This window comes from Macrosteles quadrilineatus, unplaced genomic scaffold, assembly GCF_028750875.1.
Source record: "Macrosteles quadrilineatus isolate MER2022 unplaced genomic scaffold, UCM_ALF_1.0 Scaffold_9__3_contigs__length_116548681, whole genome shotgun sequence".
NCBI lineage: Eukaryota > Metazoa > Arthropoda > Insecta > Hemiptera > Cicadellidae > Macrosteles > Macrosteles quadrilineatus.
In genome coordinates this window covers 101,166,013-101,184,247 of record NW_026542602.1, presented here as the reverse complement: position 1 = coordinate 101,184,247, position 18,235 = coordinate 101,166,013, and the positions used below count along the sequence as shown (strand labels likewise).

General features: G+C 38.9%; 2 protein-coding genes across 2 annotated transcripts in view; one reads left to right on the top strand and one right to left on the bottom strand.

The window, feature by feature from the left end:
• Nucleotides 1–2,378: 2,378 nt before the first annotated feature.
• On the top strand, nucleotides 2,379–4,663 carry LOC129002090 (uncharacterized). The gene is made up of 2 exons (XM_054429627.1): nucleotides 2,379–3,519; nucleotides 4,270–4,663. Exon 1 carries the CDS (start codon nucleotides 2,390–2,392, stop codon nucleotides 3,095–3,097), a length of 708 nt encoding a protein of 235 aa, XP_054285602.1. The 5' UTR covers nucleotides 2,379–2,389; the 3' UTR covers nucleotides 3,098–3,519; nucleotides 4,270–4,663.
• Nucleotides 4,664–12,384: 7,721 nt separating this feature from the next.
• Nucleotides 12,385–18,235, bottom strand: part of LOC129002091 (tyrosine-protein phosphatase Lar-like) — a 591,085-nt gene continuing 585,234 nt past the window's right edge. Inside the window, exons 31-35 of the mRNA XM_054429628.1 lie at nucleotides 17,717–17,872; nucleotides 16,782–17,087; nucleotides 15,338–15,618; nucleotides 14,669–14,804; nucleotides 12,385–14,191 (exon numbers count right to left, since the gene is read on the bottom strand). Coding sequence (XP_054285603.1) covers nucleotides 14,123–14,191; nucleotides 14,669–14,804; nucleotides 15,338–15,618; nucleotides 16,782–17,087; nucleotides 17,717–17,872 — 948 coding nt within the window. The 3' untranslated portion in view covers nucleotides 12,385–14,122. The remainder of the gene's footprint in view (nucleotides 14,192–14,668; nucleotides 14,805–15,337; nucleotides 15,619–16,781; nucleotides 17,088–17,716; nucleotides 17,873–18,235) is intronic.

The window sequence follows — 18,235 nt, the reverse complement described above, 5'->3', positions numbered from 1 at the left end:
TTGAGGATTCTGTTGATCAAAAACATAGAAGACGAGGATATTCTGGACCAAAAGCGAACCTCCGTTGTGTACGCATAGTGTTATTACCAGGAGAAGTGATGAGGAAGGATATTTTAAAATACTTATACAAAACCAATTGAAAGCAAGGCCAGGGACTGTTATAGTAATACCAGAAACAAAAGAACCCTGGGCCGTTTCGAGCCGCGCAGGTTTGAATGGTACGCCACATCTACCGGCGCGAACCACGTGATCTTTTCGTTTCTGCGCAGGTTGTTTTGTTCGTGGTATGTCTATAAGTGATTTTTCTACCCTTGCAAAGAAACAGTTTCACTCGTAGCGTGCTGTAAATTAAAGCTGAATGAGCAAGACACTGCTTCAATACACTTTTAATCTTCGTCAGAAGAGGGGAAAAATGCACTATTCTTGCTAGAAGACATCGAAGCTTGGCAAAACTATAATAATGAAATAAAAATTATGCGCTGTGCTCTTTACCACAGCTCTGTTCATGAATGAATTATGAACTAAGCTATTATGTCATCGTTGCCTTATTTATCCTCCTGTATAAGTCAGACCCTAGTGAATGTGGTAAGGTTCATAATTAAACATCAACATCTCTATTCAATAGAAAAACAACAAATCGGTTAGGCACAAGCAGAGTAATAGTATATTAGGTTACTAGTCTGGAAAATAAGTGTTTACCAGACGAGTCACCTGTCGACCAAGTGATTACCATACGAGTAGGGTAAACACATTTTGGACAAGTGTCATATGATATTTTTCATTATACTACTCTCAACCAACCTAACAATAAAATACCCCCGCCGCAGCAAACCTGCCGACTAAGCGAATTTCCATTTGTCTGAATTTATTTTCAGTTAAATATATTTTAATAACATAAGGTTTAACGAGTACCTAGGTTTGCTGCTACAAGGAAACTAATAAAGTGTGTTTTTGAGTAAAATATTGATAGCTTAGTATAAAATAAATAAATTTGCCAAGTTTGATCAAAATATATCCATAAACAAGCAAACTACAACATTTGACAATATTCTCCATAAGAATAACATGGGAATTTTTAATTTACAATTTTTTAAATTTTCTCCGTTACTAATAATCGAACAAAAATACTTTTATATACTAAATTATTTGTTTTTTTAAGCTCTTTAAAAAGGTCTAAAGAGAAATTGGGAAATTTTGTGTTTTGAGGGTCAAAAATGAGATAAACCAATTTTTACCCCATAAAACCCCCCGTAAAGCCCCGTTCCCGTGGTCCGATCGTGCTGGTTCGCGAACTCATTCAAGTTTATCCCGCTTTACACCTTTAAACCAAATTTCATCAAAATAGGGCAGATATTACTCAAGTTATCGCGTTCACGGACGTATATATATATATATATAAATCTATATATATATATATAAATCTAAGGTGGGAAGAGGAAGGATGATGGAGGTGAGAGGTAAGCGTAAGCTCCTCAGGGAGGGGGAGCTGTCTATGACAGCTCCTCCTCCAAGACCGCTGTGAGTCGACTTTGTTCAGCAAAGTCGTACTGTGCTATGCACAGCCTGCAAGGGGTGCCTCTGCACTCGCTGAAGGCAGCGGATCTAGCGCTGGCTGTGTCGTGACTAGACAGCCCTAGGGTAGGGAGCGGCTGCTCTAGTACTGGCCTTGGGCGGAGGTGACAATCACCAATCCGGCCAAGGCCCAGATAGCTAATGTTACCGCCAACTGTTACAGGTATGTGTGCAGCTGTGACAGGACTGAGCTGGAGACGATGAGGGGTCCTACCCCGAAAGGGTCCAGTCTTGGATATTAGCAGGCGTAGTGAGTGGGTCACGGTTCGGCTGCTAAACTGCTAACTTTTTTGCTTTTCTTGTTTTAGTAATGGCTGAAAGTAAACGAACGGAATCATTACCCCAGGTGGGTACCTGCTCAAGCGGGGAATCCCACTCCTCCTTTTTGGAGGACAAGCCCATGGATTCTGGGGAGGGCAACGATCAGCTTTCCTTTAACAATGATAATGTTACTGTGCAGAACACCGCTATGGAGACGGAACCTGGGGAGATCCTGGACTCGCCAGAGGTCTTCTCGAGAAGTTCCTTAACAGCAAGAACTCCACCCAATTCATCTACTGATGTGCTTGAGCTTTGCCACAGGTTAGATGCAGACCTGAATAAGCCACTAAACACCAGCAGTGCTGGCGACTCTCCATCTCTGGCGGATGTTTCGTCCGACTCTGAGATCACTTTTACAGTTATGACCAAAACTGAGTACAATATGTCTGTTAGAGAAAAGAAAAAGGCTGAGGGCACGTGGATCCCTAACAGACAGTGGAGAAAGAGGAAGCGAGAGTCCCTGAGTTCTCCTGGGGAAGGTTCAGGCGTATCACCGATGCGTAGAACCGGATCCGATAGTAACCCTGGGTCGTCTCAAAATCCTCCTTCTAAGAGAAATAAAAACTCTAATCAATCAGCAGATGGACTCGTTGCAGGAAAGGCCAGCTACAGAGATCAGCTTGTGGGTCACAAGTTGGCAGTAGCTCCAGCGGCCTATCCCGATGCGAGATTCTCTGTTGAGGAATGTGATTTGTTGCAGGACAAACTGATGGAGTTGGTGTTTGGTGATGACGGCGCCAACATTCCTCATCAGTTTGAAAAAATTTACCATGAGAAGGGTGCTCTTGTCGTAACTTGTGGTAATTCTGAAACAACTGACTGGCTAAAGAGGGTGGCACCGAAGCTGGCGCTGGGAAGTGAGGGGAGTATGGAGGTCATTGTAGCAGACTATAAGGATCTGTTGCGCACGACCAAAGTGCTCCTACGCACTGACAGGCGCTTGGCCAAGGTCGAAGCCTCTAAAGTGTTTGTTCAGATTGAGCGACAAAATCCTGGTGTCACGACAAAGGACTGGCGCGTCATTGGTGGGAAGAGGAAGGATGATCATCAGATTCTTGTTCTTGCTATTGATGAAATGAATGCGCAGGTTCTGAAAGATCGTGGCTGGATTATCTATCTGGGTCTGGGGAAAATACAGCTCAGAGTTATCTCTGGTGCTCCCTCTGATGACTCAGGTCCTTCAAGCGAACCTACAACACAGTAAGGCTGCCACGGCTGTGTTCTGTCTGAGCACGGTTAAGCAGTCCTTAGATTATGCCTTGATTCAAGAACCCTGGATCAATAATTTTAGAATTGCGGGGATGGGAACTATAAAGGGTAGCATCTTCTCTGCATCTGTACCACACCCTAGAACTTGCATTTGGGTTAAAGAGGGGCTAAAATGTAATCCAGTTCTAGAGCTTTGTTCGAGGGACGTAACAGTAATTAAGACTGTATGTACTAAATCCAACATAAATCTGCTGCTGGCCTCTGTTTACATGCCACAGGGCGACGATGGACTGCTCCCATCGGCCGAGGTCAGAAGATTGGTCGACCTCGCACACGAGTCTGGATCTGAACTCGTGATAGGCTGCGACTCCAATGCCCATAATACGGCCTGGGGATGCAGGGACACTAACAACCGAGGTAGGTCACTTCTAGAATATATAGCTTCTTGCGGCCTACTTGTTGCAAATGTAGGCTCAGAACCAACTTTTTTAAGCAGGATAGGCCAATCAGTAATTGATCTCACCCTGTGTTCGGCGGGTATGGCTGACAGGATTATTGACTGGTCAGTGTCCCTTGAGCCATCCCTGTCTGATCATAGGCACATTGTCTTCGGGTTGGGGAATTTCTGCGGCGAGGTTCGCTTATTCAGGAGCCCAGTTAAAACCGACTGGGCATCCTTCAGAGCTGATCTTCGGGGCAGAATTGCCTCGAACCTGAACACATCTCCTATTAACACAGTTGATGCGCTTGACGAGGCGGCAGATCGTCTAACTAGGTGCATAGTTACATCCTTTGAGGATAATTGTCCTTTGAGCAAGGGAAAGAGCAACAGGGCTAGTTGGTGGGGTCCTGAACTTGCCTCTCTTAGGAAGAGAGTAAGGGCCCAATTTAGGCGAGCAAAGATAACCAATAATTGGGATACATACCATACAACTCTCACAGAATATAACCATGCAGTACGTAAGGCCAAAAGGCTCTCATGGAAAAATTTTTGTGGAAATTTAGAGAGTATCAAGGATACTTCTAGAATACATAAGGTACTTGTTAGAGACAGGCATGTTACTTTGGGTGCCGTTGAGGGACCGGATGGTGTAATGGCTTTTGAACCTACCGAAATACTAAAGGTTATGGTAAAAACTCATTTCCCTGGTTGTATTGTTTCTGAAGTGCAGCAGGAGGAGGTGAGTCCAGAGCGGCCTAACCTGGGCCGTCGTGCCACTCATTCTATGTGGAGCACTGCTTGCCGCATAGTCACCTTCAGCAAGGTAAGATGGGCTGTTGGCTTATTACGACCCTTCAAATCGCCGGGTCCTGATGAGGTAAGACCTGTTTGTTTGCAGGAGGGTCTTGATACAATTATACACCCACTCTGTAAACTTTTCAGAGCCAGCTTAGCGTTAGGACACATTCCCTTAGGGTGGTGTAATTCGCGTATCGCATTTATTCCTAAACCAGGAAGGGATAGTTACACTGACCCTAAGTCATTCAGACCCATTTCTCTATCTTCTTTCTTTCTTAAGATCCTAGAGAAGTTGGTCTCAAGATATATGATGGATACAGCTCTTAGGACACATCCTTTACATATTAATCAGCATGCGTATGTCTCAGGAAGATCATGCGAGACTGCGTTGCACCATCTTGTAAGCAAGATTGAGAAAGCTCTAGAGAGCAGTGAAGTGGCCCTGGGTGCCTTTCTCGATATTCAAGGTGCTTTTGACAATACTGGTACTCCAGCGATTCTTAATGCGGTGAGAGCAAGAGGTTTTCACGGTATAATATGTAGATGGATTGAATCCTTGCTTCTCAGTAGGAAGGTTAGGCTCTCACTCCACAATGATACGATCGAGGCAAGAACTACTCGAGGATGTCCTCAGGGGGGGGTTCTTTCTCCTCTACTTTGGAATTTGGTAGCAGACGACCTTATAAGGACCCTCAACGAAAGTGGGGTTTTCGCCTTAGGTTATGCTGATGATGTTGCAATCCTTGTGGTTGGAAAGTTCCACGGAACCATAACTGACCTTATGAATAGAGCTTTAAGGGTAGTGGACCGTTGGTGCCAGGATGTTGGGCTCTCTATAAATCCCAGGAAAGTTGTAATGGTACCCTTCACAAGAAGGAGGAAACTGGACGGGATCGGCCCACTAAGACTGCAGGGTACTGTAATAGAGCTGCAGAATCAGGTGAAGTATCTTGGTGTAATTTTGGACAGATCACTTCACTGGGGACCACACCTTCAAAAAGTTATTGAGCGTGGCAAATGGTCCCTTATGGCATGCAGGCGGATGGTAAGTGGCACATGGGGGTTACAGCCTAAACTTATGCACTGGCTGTATGTATCTGTTGTTCGACCCGCCCTTACATATGGTTCGCTTGTGTGGTGGCCAAAGATGGAATCAACTATAGCTGTCAAAGCTTTAGCAGGAGTTCAGAGGCTTGCTCTTATTATGATAACTGGGGCAGTAAGTAGCTGTCCTGGAGCGGCACTTGACTGTCTGCTTGACATGCTACCTATTGACATTTATATTAAGGTGGTAGCAAGTAAAACAGCCCAACGCCTTAGATGCGAAAACTTATGGATAGCCTCAGGGAACAATAAAGGGCACTCTAAAATTGTTCAGGTGGTACATAATGATGAATTGGACTTACCTTCAGATCACATGTCCAAAAAATACTCCTTTGGAAAGCCTTTCAAAGTACTAATACCAGATAGGAAGGATTGGTCTGGCGGAAAAGGACCCATACCCACAGGTGACTTAGAATGCTATACTGATGGTTCTAAGATCAAAAATGGGGGCACTGGAGCAGGTGTGCATTGGATGAATGGAGGCACTGGTATTTGTCTTCCAATGGGGGTGTACCCAACTGTCTTTCAAGCGGAGGTCACTGCCATTCTAGTTTGTGCTCAAGAACATCTTAACAAAGATATCAGAGACAAAACAATCAATATCTTTACTGATAGTCAAGCGACCTTAAAAGCATTAAACTCTTACGAATTCAACTCCAGGCTCGTGTGGGATTGTCTTGCTTCTGTGTCTGAGTTGGGTAGGAGAAATGACCTTACGCTTTGCTGGGTACCAGGACACTCAGGCATCGAAGGAAATGAAGCTGCAGACAGATTGGCAAATACTGCCTCTGCGACATCATTGTTAGGCCCGCAACCCTTCTGTGGCATCTCACGAAACAGTGTATGTTCTGCGATTGCGTCATGGGCCAAGGAAAAGCATCGCAAACGCTGGGTCGATGTTCCCCTTCTTAGGGTCAGCAAGCTTACTCTGTTTAGGCCTTCCAAAAAGGTTGCCTGTGACCTCTTGAGACTAGACAGACGAAGAATTAAATTAATTGTTGAACTGATAACTGGTCATGGAAGATTCAGGAAACATCTACAACGGATGGGCTTATATGATGGTGAACCGATCTGTAGGTACTGTGATAGGTCAGAAGAGACAGCTGATCACTTACTCTTTGATTGTATTGAGCTCTCTGACGCTAGATTGATAACTCTTGGAAATATGGCTAGAGGTAGATTTCTTCCTGAGGATGAACTAATTGGGAAGTTACAGGCATTCATTGGGCGCCTCAACTTGTAGGTCAACAAGAAAGCAATTAAGTATCTGGGGTGCGCAATAATTCGATTTCGGATGAAGTGCTTTAAGGTCTCGACCTGCCCCTGTCAGATAAGATAAGATAAGATATATATATATAAATCTATATATATATATATAAATCTATATATATATATATAAATCTATATATATAATTATATATATATATATACATATATAAAAATTTGAACGAATGGTGTTTTTGTTGGCCTCTGGGGACATCAAAATGAAAAAGTAAATCAGTCCCGGGTCTAGGTCTTACCGTGCCACCTACGGTAATAGCTACTTCCCTATAGGGAAATTCGCTAAAAAGAACTGTACAAATCAATTACTACATAAAACTTCCAGGAGAGGTTATTATTAACTACAACCAACCACTCATGTTGACAATGCAGCTTCTGTATGTTGATGACATAAGTAAGAGGGGATATTGCTACTGTTTTAATATCTTAATATGTGTTTTAATATTTCTTAACGAAATAGCCTTTCGTCCAGCACTCATCATGGTTACAGGTCAGGGAAATCTACCACCTCAGCAGTTATGGACCTTGTCAAGCGAGTCTCAGACGCATTTGAAAATAAAGATTCGATTCTTTTAACATTATGTGACTTAACAAAGGCCTTTTGACTGTGTTTCACATAACCTTCTGTTGGACAAACTTCGTCACTATGGTCTCTGTGGCAAGACTCTAAGTATGCTGGAGTCCTATTTGAAATTTGAATGGGAGGTTGCAGTGTGTTACTACATAGACAAAAAGAATGAAATATAGACCGTCAGCTGTGCTGCGGTTACCATAAGTTCTGGCGCACACCGCTGGGAGCACCACGGTAGTTACAGCGTACGCGCTACGTAAACTACAGCGGTGTGCGCCAGAACCTATGGTAACCATGGTAACCGCAGCACGGCTGACAGTCTATATTTCATTCTTTTTGTCTATGGTTACTATTAACGGCTCGACATCGGCTACTCAACTAGTACACTATGGTGTGCCGCAAGGCTCAGTACTGGGTCCCCTACTGTTCATTTTACACATCAACGACCTTAGTGTTGAGGAGGGAGTGCTAATGTTCCCAGATGACACCACTCTTCTCAGTACTCAACTGAACGAGTCAAAAATGCAGTTAGTACAGGTAAAACTCACCTAAGAAAACATAAAAATTAGTCCATTCATGAAACTTTCAGGAAACGTAGTAATTACCATTAGGTATTGGAATCTGAAGAGTCCCTAGTGATTGTGGGGGTGGAAGTACCATTTTATGGGGTTTTAAGTTTATGGGGGTAGTGATTTTGAGAAAGTTTTTATTAATGGGATCCAAGCAAGTGGGGTGTCGTTTTCTATGTTTCTTAGGATGCAGAATCGAAAAAGAACACAATAAATGCAATAAAACCGACAGTTTATCAGAAAAAGACTAATTTATTAATTAAAAACTAAATATGACAAATTAATTAAGGTAAATAATCTAGTTAATTAATATCAATCATCTATTACAAAATTGATCATGAGTCTGTGTCACATGTTTAAGTTGTGAGGAAAATTAACCAAGATCCTGCAACTTAGGATGAAGATAATATATAAGACCAAGAATGTAAAACCACCCAGACCCCAATTTTTAAGGACCTTGGTCACCCGTAATGACGTCATCAATATGGCGCTCGTAAAAGGATGCTGGGTCGCTATGAATGGGTTATTATACCAAAATGCCTGAACCGATGTTAATGAAATTTGGCATATAAGGGCTTGAATATGATATCTAATCCCAGTTTGTCAATGGTCAAGTTTGATTAGGTCATTTCAAAATGGCGGCCGTTAATAATTAAAATAATTAAAAATTGTTTAATATTTAGTTTTTTCAACTCTCTCCAGAAATCTGCAGCGATCTTTCATTTTCCTTGCAATCACAGGTTGGGATGCCATCTCTGCATTTCATGGAATAGGCAAAATACCCCCACCGCAGCAAACCTGCAGATTAAGTGAGTTTCCATTTGCCTGATTTGATTTTCAATTAAATCTATTTCAATAACATTAAGTTTAATTAGTACCTAGGTTTGCTGCTATAGAGAGGATAATAAAGTGTGTTTTTTTTTATTAAAACATTAATAAAGGTCAAAATAAGGCTTAGGTCAAAATAAATAAATTTGCCAAGTTTTATCAAAATATATCCATAATCGAGTAAACTACAACAGTTTACTTATTCTCCATAAGAATAAAATGTGAATGATAAATTTACAATTTTTGAATTTTCTCAGTAGGTAACCAATATCCATACAAAATCACTTCAATAAACAAAATTATTTGGTTTTTAAGGTATTCAAATTCATCATGGTATCCAAAATGGTTTAGAGATAAATTGGAAAATGTTATAGAGGGTTAAACATGACAAAACCCAATTTTGACCCCCATAAATCCCCCCAAAAACCCCGGTCCCATGGTCTGATCATGCTGGATTGCGAACTCATTGGAATCAATCCAAAGATTTGTTGTACTTTTCCATATGACATAACATCAAACTTTAACAGCGTTAATGACTGTAGACGTGTACTTTTTAAAGAACGTTAGCACAACTCAAGTAATAACTCAAGCAAAAATTACCCAACGTTGACGAAATTTGGTAAAAACGTGTAAACCTACTTTTACTCGAACGAGTTCGCGAACCAGCATGATCGGACAATGAGAACGGGGTGTTCTGGGGGATTTATGGGGTAATAATTGGGTTTTCTCATGTTTGCCCCTCTAAACGTAAAATTGTCGAATTTCTCTCTAAACTATTATGAATACCCTGATTAGTTATTTTGCTAGTTTATGGTTATATTTTGATAACACTTGGCAAATTTACTTAACCTATTCATATTTTAATAAAAAACATACTTTATTACCCTCCCCGTAGCAGCAAACCAAGTTAACACAAAACTTAATGTTATTGAAATGGATTTATTGAAAATCAAATCAGGCAAATGGAAACTCACTTAATCTGCAGGTTTGCTGCAGTGGGGGTATTTTGCCTAATCCATGAAATGCAGAGACGGCATCACAACCTGTGATTGCAAGGAAAATGAAAGATCGCTGCAGATTTCTGGAGAGAGTTGAAAAACAAAACATTAAACAATTTTTAATTATTTTAATTATTAACGGCCACCATTTTAAAATGACCTAATCAAACTCGACCATTGACAAACTGGGATTAGATATCGTATTCAAGCCCTTGTATGCCAAATTTCATTAACATCGGTTCAGGCATTTTAGTATAATAACCAATTCATAGCGACCCAGCATCCTCTTACGAGCGCCATATTGATGACATCATTACGGGCGACCAAGGTCCTTAAAAATTGGGGTCTGGGTGGTTTTACATTTTTGATCTTATATATTATCTTCATCCTAAGTTGCAGGATCTTGGTTAATTTTCCTCACAACTTTAACATGTGACACAGACTCATGATCAATTTTGTAATAGGTGATTGATATTAATTAACTGGATTATTTTACCTTAATTAATTTGTCATATTTAGTTTTTCATTAATAAATTAGTCTTTTTCTGATAAACTGTCGATTTTATTGCTTTTATTATGTTCTTTTTCGATTCTGCATCCTACGAAACATAGAAAACGACACCCCACTTGCTTGGATCCCATAAATAAAAATTTTCTCAAAATCACTACCCCCATAAACTTAAAACCCCATAAAATGGTACTTCCACCCCCACAATCACTAGGGACTCTTCAGATTCCAATACCTAATAGTAATTACTATGTTTCCTGAAAGTTTCATGAATGGACTAATTTTTATGTTTTCGATTGGTTTTTTAGTATAATTTTACCTGCACTAAGTTACTACTCTGTAGTCTCAGCGAAATAGAATTTCACAAAGCCGCTAACCCCGTAAAAATGTTGTTTTTCACTCTGGACCTTAAGCTATCCTGGGATAAACACATTGATGTGATTACCAAGAGATGATTGTCCAGAGTCCTGTTCCTGCTGCGGAAGCTTCAGAGCCTACTCGACTGCAAATACCTAACTGTGGTTTATCATGCCCTGTTCCATTCTCACATCAGCTATGGACTGCTTCTTTGGGGGCACGCTTCGGAGTGCCACAGACTGTTTTAGCTGCAGAAGGCAGCGTTGAGGATTATCACCTCTAGTTATTACCTAGATCACTGCTGGCCCCTGTTTCGAAGTTTGGGGATACTTACCGTACCATCGAACTATATCTTGGTTTCACTGGTATATTTTAAGCTACATGAAGCCTCCATCACCACCACAAGCGAAATTCATGACCACTACGTAAGAAGCAGATCTAATCTGGACATTCCGAGACGCAGGCTAGTTAAGACTTCAAAGCACTTCCCGGACTTGACGTTGAATATGTTCAACAGGCTTCCAACTGATGTTAGGCTGTTTGAGAAAAACCGCTTTGAGCATGTCTTGGTGTTGTGGCTAAAGGACATGGCTTCCTACTCAATTAATGAGTTTTTTGCCGATTCACTCACCTCCCTGCTCGCCATTTGTGCTCTGTAAATAATAAGGTTATTTAAATGTTTTCATATTCAATTTTATGTATGAAGTGTTGTTTAAATTTTATTGACATGAACAATTCAATTTTCTCTGGTATCAGTTCACGATGGAAGGAATAAGGTAAAAGGGAAACACTATCTAGCCACAAAATGGAACTTGAATTGAACGATACTTATCATCATATCACGATGAAAAAAACTACTTTATCAAACTTAAAAACATTATACAATATTTCATAATCTATTCATTTTTCTAATCTAAACACAATACGTCTTTACAATTGATTTTTGCGTAAAATTCAGCTGATTGACAATTTTTATACAATTTTTTTACAATTTAAAATTTTTTTTACAGGCTTAAAAAATGTCCAACCTGCCAAAAAAGATTCTCCATTAGATGTTTCAGGGAACCTAACTCCCCAAAAAGTCTAGCAAGAGGTATGAGATAGAAAATGCAGAACTGCAATGTAATATAAATTTGAATTTCTTAATTTCAGTGCTCTCTATTAAATGTTATGTCAGATTTATTTGTGTTTCTTAACTATTTATTTAATCTAGTCTAAATTTAATATTCATGCAAGTTGTAAGCTCTGTCAATAAAAATAATTGTATTTAAATAAATCAATTTTCTGTTATGTATTTTTAATTCAAACACAATGGTGCTCGCTCCTTTTGAGCTAACCGGGAAGTTCCTGGTATTCGCTACACAAAAAATACTTTCCTTGCCAAATGCAATACTTTCCTGAAATCAGCCAGGCAAAGCATTGTTTGTGTAGCGAAAGTAATGTTTATGTCAGGAAAAATCAGCTGATCACTATTTGTTTTTGATGTATGGAAATTCACCGATTTTTGAAAATCTCAGCTGTATGGAAATGGGCTATTTTTGAATACAGAGTGATTTGGTTTGCATTCACTGTATGAAAGAATGAGTGTTTTTTTTGACAACTTTTAACTATTAACTTGAGTTTACAGCCAATGGAATATTTGTATAAAATATTAGACAAGATTCAAACTTTGATAACACTTTTTTTATTTTACATTGTGCTTTCAACCTAAAATCTGTAATTGCTGTTCAAACTTATGTTTCTTTTAATTTTCCTGCAAACACATCAGTTTAAAATAAGTTCAAATAACAAACATTGAGACGGGAAAATAACTAATCAAATTACAAAACCAACTTCAATATATTTTCCAGCTGATTTCATTAGACGACCTGCCATTAATACTAATCCTTCCTTAAAGTAAAGTAAAAAATGAAATCATGGCTAAGATTAAATTAAGTTACAGAGGTTATATTAAAAATAATATCAAAGTTGGTGTCTTAAACATGTATATAAAATCTAACTAATCCGATTAAAAATAAGGTAAACTAAACAACCTTTTGGAAGTTGTGGTTTAGTAAATATAACTACAAGTACCCATTGATGTCTTTAAGTCCCTTAGTCGTTATTGCACAAAAGACATCAAATAAAAAAAAAATGTCTTATAACAATCCAGTGTAAATGCAAATTAAATCTAAAATATCAGCTCAGAAAATCTAAGTAAAAACTCATTGTATAAAATAAAGATAAAATGAGCTTAAACGCTACATCACATAACAATATATTTCTGCGGCTTTAGTTCCTAACTACAAATAAGTACACTAAACTGTAAAATAAGTCGTTAATAAAATGGTATGTTAAGTTTCAGGTCTTTACTTTGAATTAAGATATATTATGATAATACTTATATTTATTATGATGTTAAACAGTCAATGTCTAGAAATATGTCTTGATGAGTTATGGCTTAACATAGTGTGGCAGAAATAAAGCTAGGCGTTGTACTTGAGTAGAAACCTACACTGACTAGACTACACCAGTATAACGATGACAAAGTGGCATGAAGATGGATTGAAATAGGTACATGTACCTACAGATAGAATTTGGCATGCATTTAAATTATTGATTAATAGAAGTGCAATAAGTAATATAGAATGTTGCTCATACCATGCAAAAATTACTTTTTTGTAAGATGAGGAACTGTTGTCAAATGTACAGTTGTAAATGGTACATAAATTATATTTTAAGTTCTTCGGTAAGACAATATTCTCCTACTATGAAATATAATGCCGACCAGTCATCGTTCACAACTTAACAAAACTATATAAAATATATATATATCTAAATCTAAATAACAGTCAGTGCGTACTTAAAATTAATGTCATGATTCGCTGAATCTTCCAAAAACCACAACTCCCAAAAAGAAGAGGGATAAAACATACAATAACTACATGTGCGTAGTGGTAAGCCTGGCAGTGGCGGCAGGCACAGTTTTACCAACATCCCTCATGTAAAACCAACCTTTAACGAGCAAACTGAACTGACTTATTGTGACCTCGGGTAAAAAATCTTAATCTAAAATCTAGCTAAATCAACACTAATACAAATTTAGCACAACTTATGTTCTAAAACATAATCACAAGGATACAAATAGCTAGACGTCAACTCATAATAATTTGGACTCGATCTATTGATACAAACGCATCCCAAAAAGGATCCGCCGCTCGCCGTTGGAATGTTGAAACTGTAACCGGTTCGAGACGATCGTCAACAAGTTATTACTAGTAAAAAATTCAAACCTCAATAATTTTATACTCTATAGGACCAGGAAAGGGAGGGAAATTTAATTCATCCTAACACTGATTCTCGTTAGTCCGAGGTGAACTTGTTTACATATGCACAGAAGCGCCAATATCGAAATATTGAAAGCGGAAAGTCTGTAAAACCGGGAGACGTGATGCCTCGGGGGCGAGTCATTCAATCGATCCAACAACGGATGTGCCTACTAGGTGATATGTCTGAGTGAATGTACACTAACTACACAACACACACTGTCACTGTCTAGGCGCAGTACTCGACCCCGGCCTGGTGTCAGTTGGTGTAATGATCAAACGATCCGAGGTACTCTAGAGAGGCTCGATAACAGAACTGGTACTGGTCCTGCAACACAAGAGAGTGTTCAACTACACAAAAAACACAAATAACAAGTGTGTTGGTGTAGGAATCCATTTGAGGGTTTTCTGAAAATAGAAACATCATTTATAGATGCATTGGCGACATAAATCATTTAAGTATGAATTCCATTGCGTGGTTTTTTCACGCATGAAGAATGAAGATCCATGAAGGGGTCTCTTTATTAACTGAATGTTTGAATTTTATTTATGAATTACTGCTGGAATAAAGGTCCCTTGGAGTCATAATTTCACAAAATATATGTTTTTTATTCCACTTTTCTATACATAAACAGAAGTTCTTTTTTGGGGATTATTTTGACTAAATGTTTATGTCTAAATTCCTATTTCGGTTTTCCGCATGAAAAAAGATGTTTGGGAAACCTATTTTTGGAGTTCTGAACATAAGTATATGTATATGAATTCTTTGTTGGTTTTTCTGCAGACTTTGGAATGTAAATCATACCTCTGTCTGAACCATGGCGGGTCTCTGGGTTCGTAGGATTCTCACAGTCTGGAACATGTCCACGACTCCCTCGTACTGCATTCGCTCCAACACGATGCTCAGAGAGATGAACACTCCAGTGCGACCAACCCCCGCACTGAAATGTAATAGAATGTGGTTATTTGCATTTCATTATCACTGCAACACTGGAACAGGTACACAATGCGAAATCTTGAATACCAGTGAGCAAAACGTTTAGAGTATAGAGTGAGATTGCTAGTTACCTTTGTTACTAAGACCAGTCGTTTCTTAGTAACGAGGAAGCTACTGACTCTCCAGAGGATCGCACCATCAACCTACTGATTACCAGGCAAGCACTTTATCCACTCAGTTACCAGGCTATTTACAGCCCTTGATCAGAACGCAGCATCCCTCCACATAAGAATGGTGGCTAAAAATAATTTGCACCAGTGTGGCATCACAGACTGGGATTGTGTGTTTAAGTGAATAAAGATACGAGACCTTTGAATGTAACGAGAGTGAGACAAATTATGGATTGTGTTGAGCTGTCGTTAAAGCCAAAAATCTTCTTAGATGTGAATGGTCACATAAGTAAGGTGGCAATTAAAGGAAACTTGTAGTATATAAGCTACTAATTAACATCCAATTTCTATCAAAGAATATGCTAACCTGCAGTGTACAGTGATGGGTCCGTCTTGGCCAAACTGCTCCTTAGTTTTGTGCACTTGTCCGATGAAGTCTATAAACCCTTCGCCCGACTTAGGCACGCCCTGCTCGGGCCAGTCAATGAACTGGAACTGCCTGAGAGTGCGGGAACTGCCATCTCGCGCGTCTGTGACCTTGAACTCTCGCAGGATGTATTGAGGCATGTTGTACTCTGCGATCGGATCAACCACAAAACACTGGTACCTCACTGACCTCTCGCTCGGCCAGTACTGGTGGCACTTCTCCTGCAATGGGAATAGCACAAATGTTACAAAAATGTCATGTATTGAGTTAACTTAATTTAATGGTTATTGGACACTGGGACAGAGGCTCAATGATCATTCTCATACATTACCGAGGTGTAATATAATATACCATCAAAAGCCAATTTCTTGAGTGACTATTATATAGTGTGACAAATACTATGTTGAAAATAATTTTTACATCTTAAATTAATAGTATTTTCCCCTGCATACCAGACTTTTAACCAAAATAATTTCTGACCAAACCGTTAGGAAATGCCCAAAATGTCTTCTTTACAGTCAAAATATTCAAGTAAGGTTTCTGTTGCATCACAACATATACAGTTACCTAAGACAACCATAGATAGATAATAGAAATCCAACTTAATTTTTGTGTTTAACGAATGTCGAAAACAAAAACTAACTACACAACTTAGACTGTTTTGTGTTAAACGACCCCGGCCTTCAGGAAGAGCTTTTAGCTTTTAGGAAAAGTTAGAATATTGAAACAAAAGAAGTATAAAACATGATAATTCACATAAAAGTGTATATGATACTATGTTAATGAATATATGTTAATTAAGTCAAACTTGACCAATGCATCTGATATCTAATAGCACTGCTTTAGGGAAATTCTGGAAAACTATCAGAATACGAGATAGTGTGACATCCAAAATTATAATTGAAAGTTAAAAGATGAGATCATAGAGTACTCGTAAAGTAACAAGGCTCGTGCCTTAAATTTTCTACTTGTGTAAGAGTCCACTTGAGAATTTTACAAATAAATAGTTGCGAAATTACTGTTATCTTTGACTATACGTGCAACTAGACATTACTTATCTTTAAATTCTAGTCACAAAAATAGAAAAAAATGAAAGTAGGTAGAATGAGCCACCAGATACTGATGTAAATTAGTGATTTCTGACACCAACTTTTAACCAATCCAAACTAAAAGGACAGCTTATTGTTAGCTAAATCATACTTAAATCAACTACACGGACAAAAAAGATAGCAAATATTGTTTATAACTGCAGTGTAATCTTTGAGTGGCTCATTTGACTATGTTCTTTTTTAATAAAATATCTGCTACAAATGGTATTTAAGGGTAAGACATCAGTATCCAAAAGTGGCACAGACACATCAGCCTGAGATGTTAAAACACTGACCCTTCCCATTTCCTTGAGCTTGGTGAGCATGACGACAATGGTGGAGTTGTGTTCCCAAAGCATGCGCCAGAAGTCTTCCACAGTCTCCTGTAGGGGGCCTTGCGTTGCGATGTACGCGGCGCGTGTGCGGTATCCGTCGATCAAACTGGCGTTGATGTAGTCTGACCCTTCTACGTTGCGCAATGGTGTGAGACACACCCTGGTGCTCTCTATGGGCAGGATGTGCACCAGTCGGTTCTTGTGCTTGTTGCACGGCTGGTTGGCCGATACAAAGCGAGAAGAATCACACTTGATGTTCGACAGTTTCTGAAATTGATAAATCTTGTTACCCATAATGTGAAGAGAATAGTTTAAATTCTGTAGGTAATTTAGTATTGATCAGTTTACAGATACCAAAAAAGGGACAGAAAAACAAAGCTATAAAAATTACATATTTAAGTAATTTGAATACGTAATTGTGTCATTTAAACAGTATAAAAATTTAAACTAAAGTAGTGTCAGTAGGTGCCAACTAAAGGATGGAAAAGAATTCACTAAATGGCAATTATTTAACGTAATAAGCTTGAAAACACACAATTTTAAGATAGGTCCTAATGTTTCCTTAGTCCTAAAAATCCATGTTGCACAAAGTTTGTAATAATTAACTACTCATTTCTACTCGCTTTGGAGTGTTTTAATTCTAAGAGGTTTGTTATAAAAATAATTTGTCCAGTATAAATATAAATAACACAGAATAATAGATTAACTTAGGTTTGCTGATACGTAGAGGGAAAGCCAATAATACTCTGAAACAATTTTTAAAGCCTACAGTATATCTGAGTAACCAATAGGCATTCCTATTCCTCACCGATAATCTCAACTTAATTTACATCTTTATAAATTAAATTAAAAAAAAAATAAATTCCCATTCCCGCAGAGGTTGTTCCTGAACTGACCTTGAACTCCAACTCCATGCCTGTGGTGGTGTCCCCCATTTCTGGCTGCATCAACTTCTGTATGTGCTGATGGAGATTGCGGGCCGGAACCTCAGTGTTGCCACAGATCACAGCTTCCAGTAGGGCGTCATGGATAAATATGTACTGGTCCTCCGTCTGGCAAACATAAAACGGGTTTCTAGATTGTAACATGGATCATGTTTACACTGCATTACAAGCAGTAACTTCAAGCCAGTTAGTATTTATTAGCTTGAGATCTGCTTTTTGAATTTGGAATTTGCATAATTTGTTGTTGGCATTTCAAGTTCTTTTGTCGCAGCCCTGCTTTTGGTACTACAAAGGACATGTTCCGATCAATGCTGCTAACTGTTTTTTCAGGCATTACTAAGACCACAATAACTGGAACACAGTGCAAGCTATATAGTTAGTTACTGTTTTTTGGATGGAATAGAATTCAAACACTTTCTTGCACTCATTTGCACTAAGGTCATTGGTCTTTCATGCTCATGGGTGAGGCCA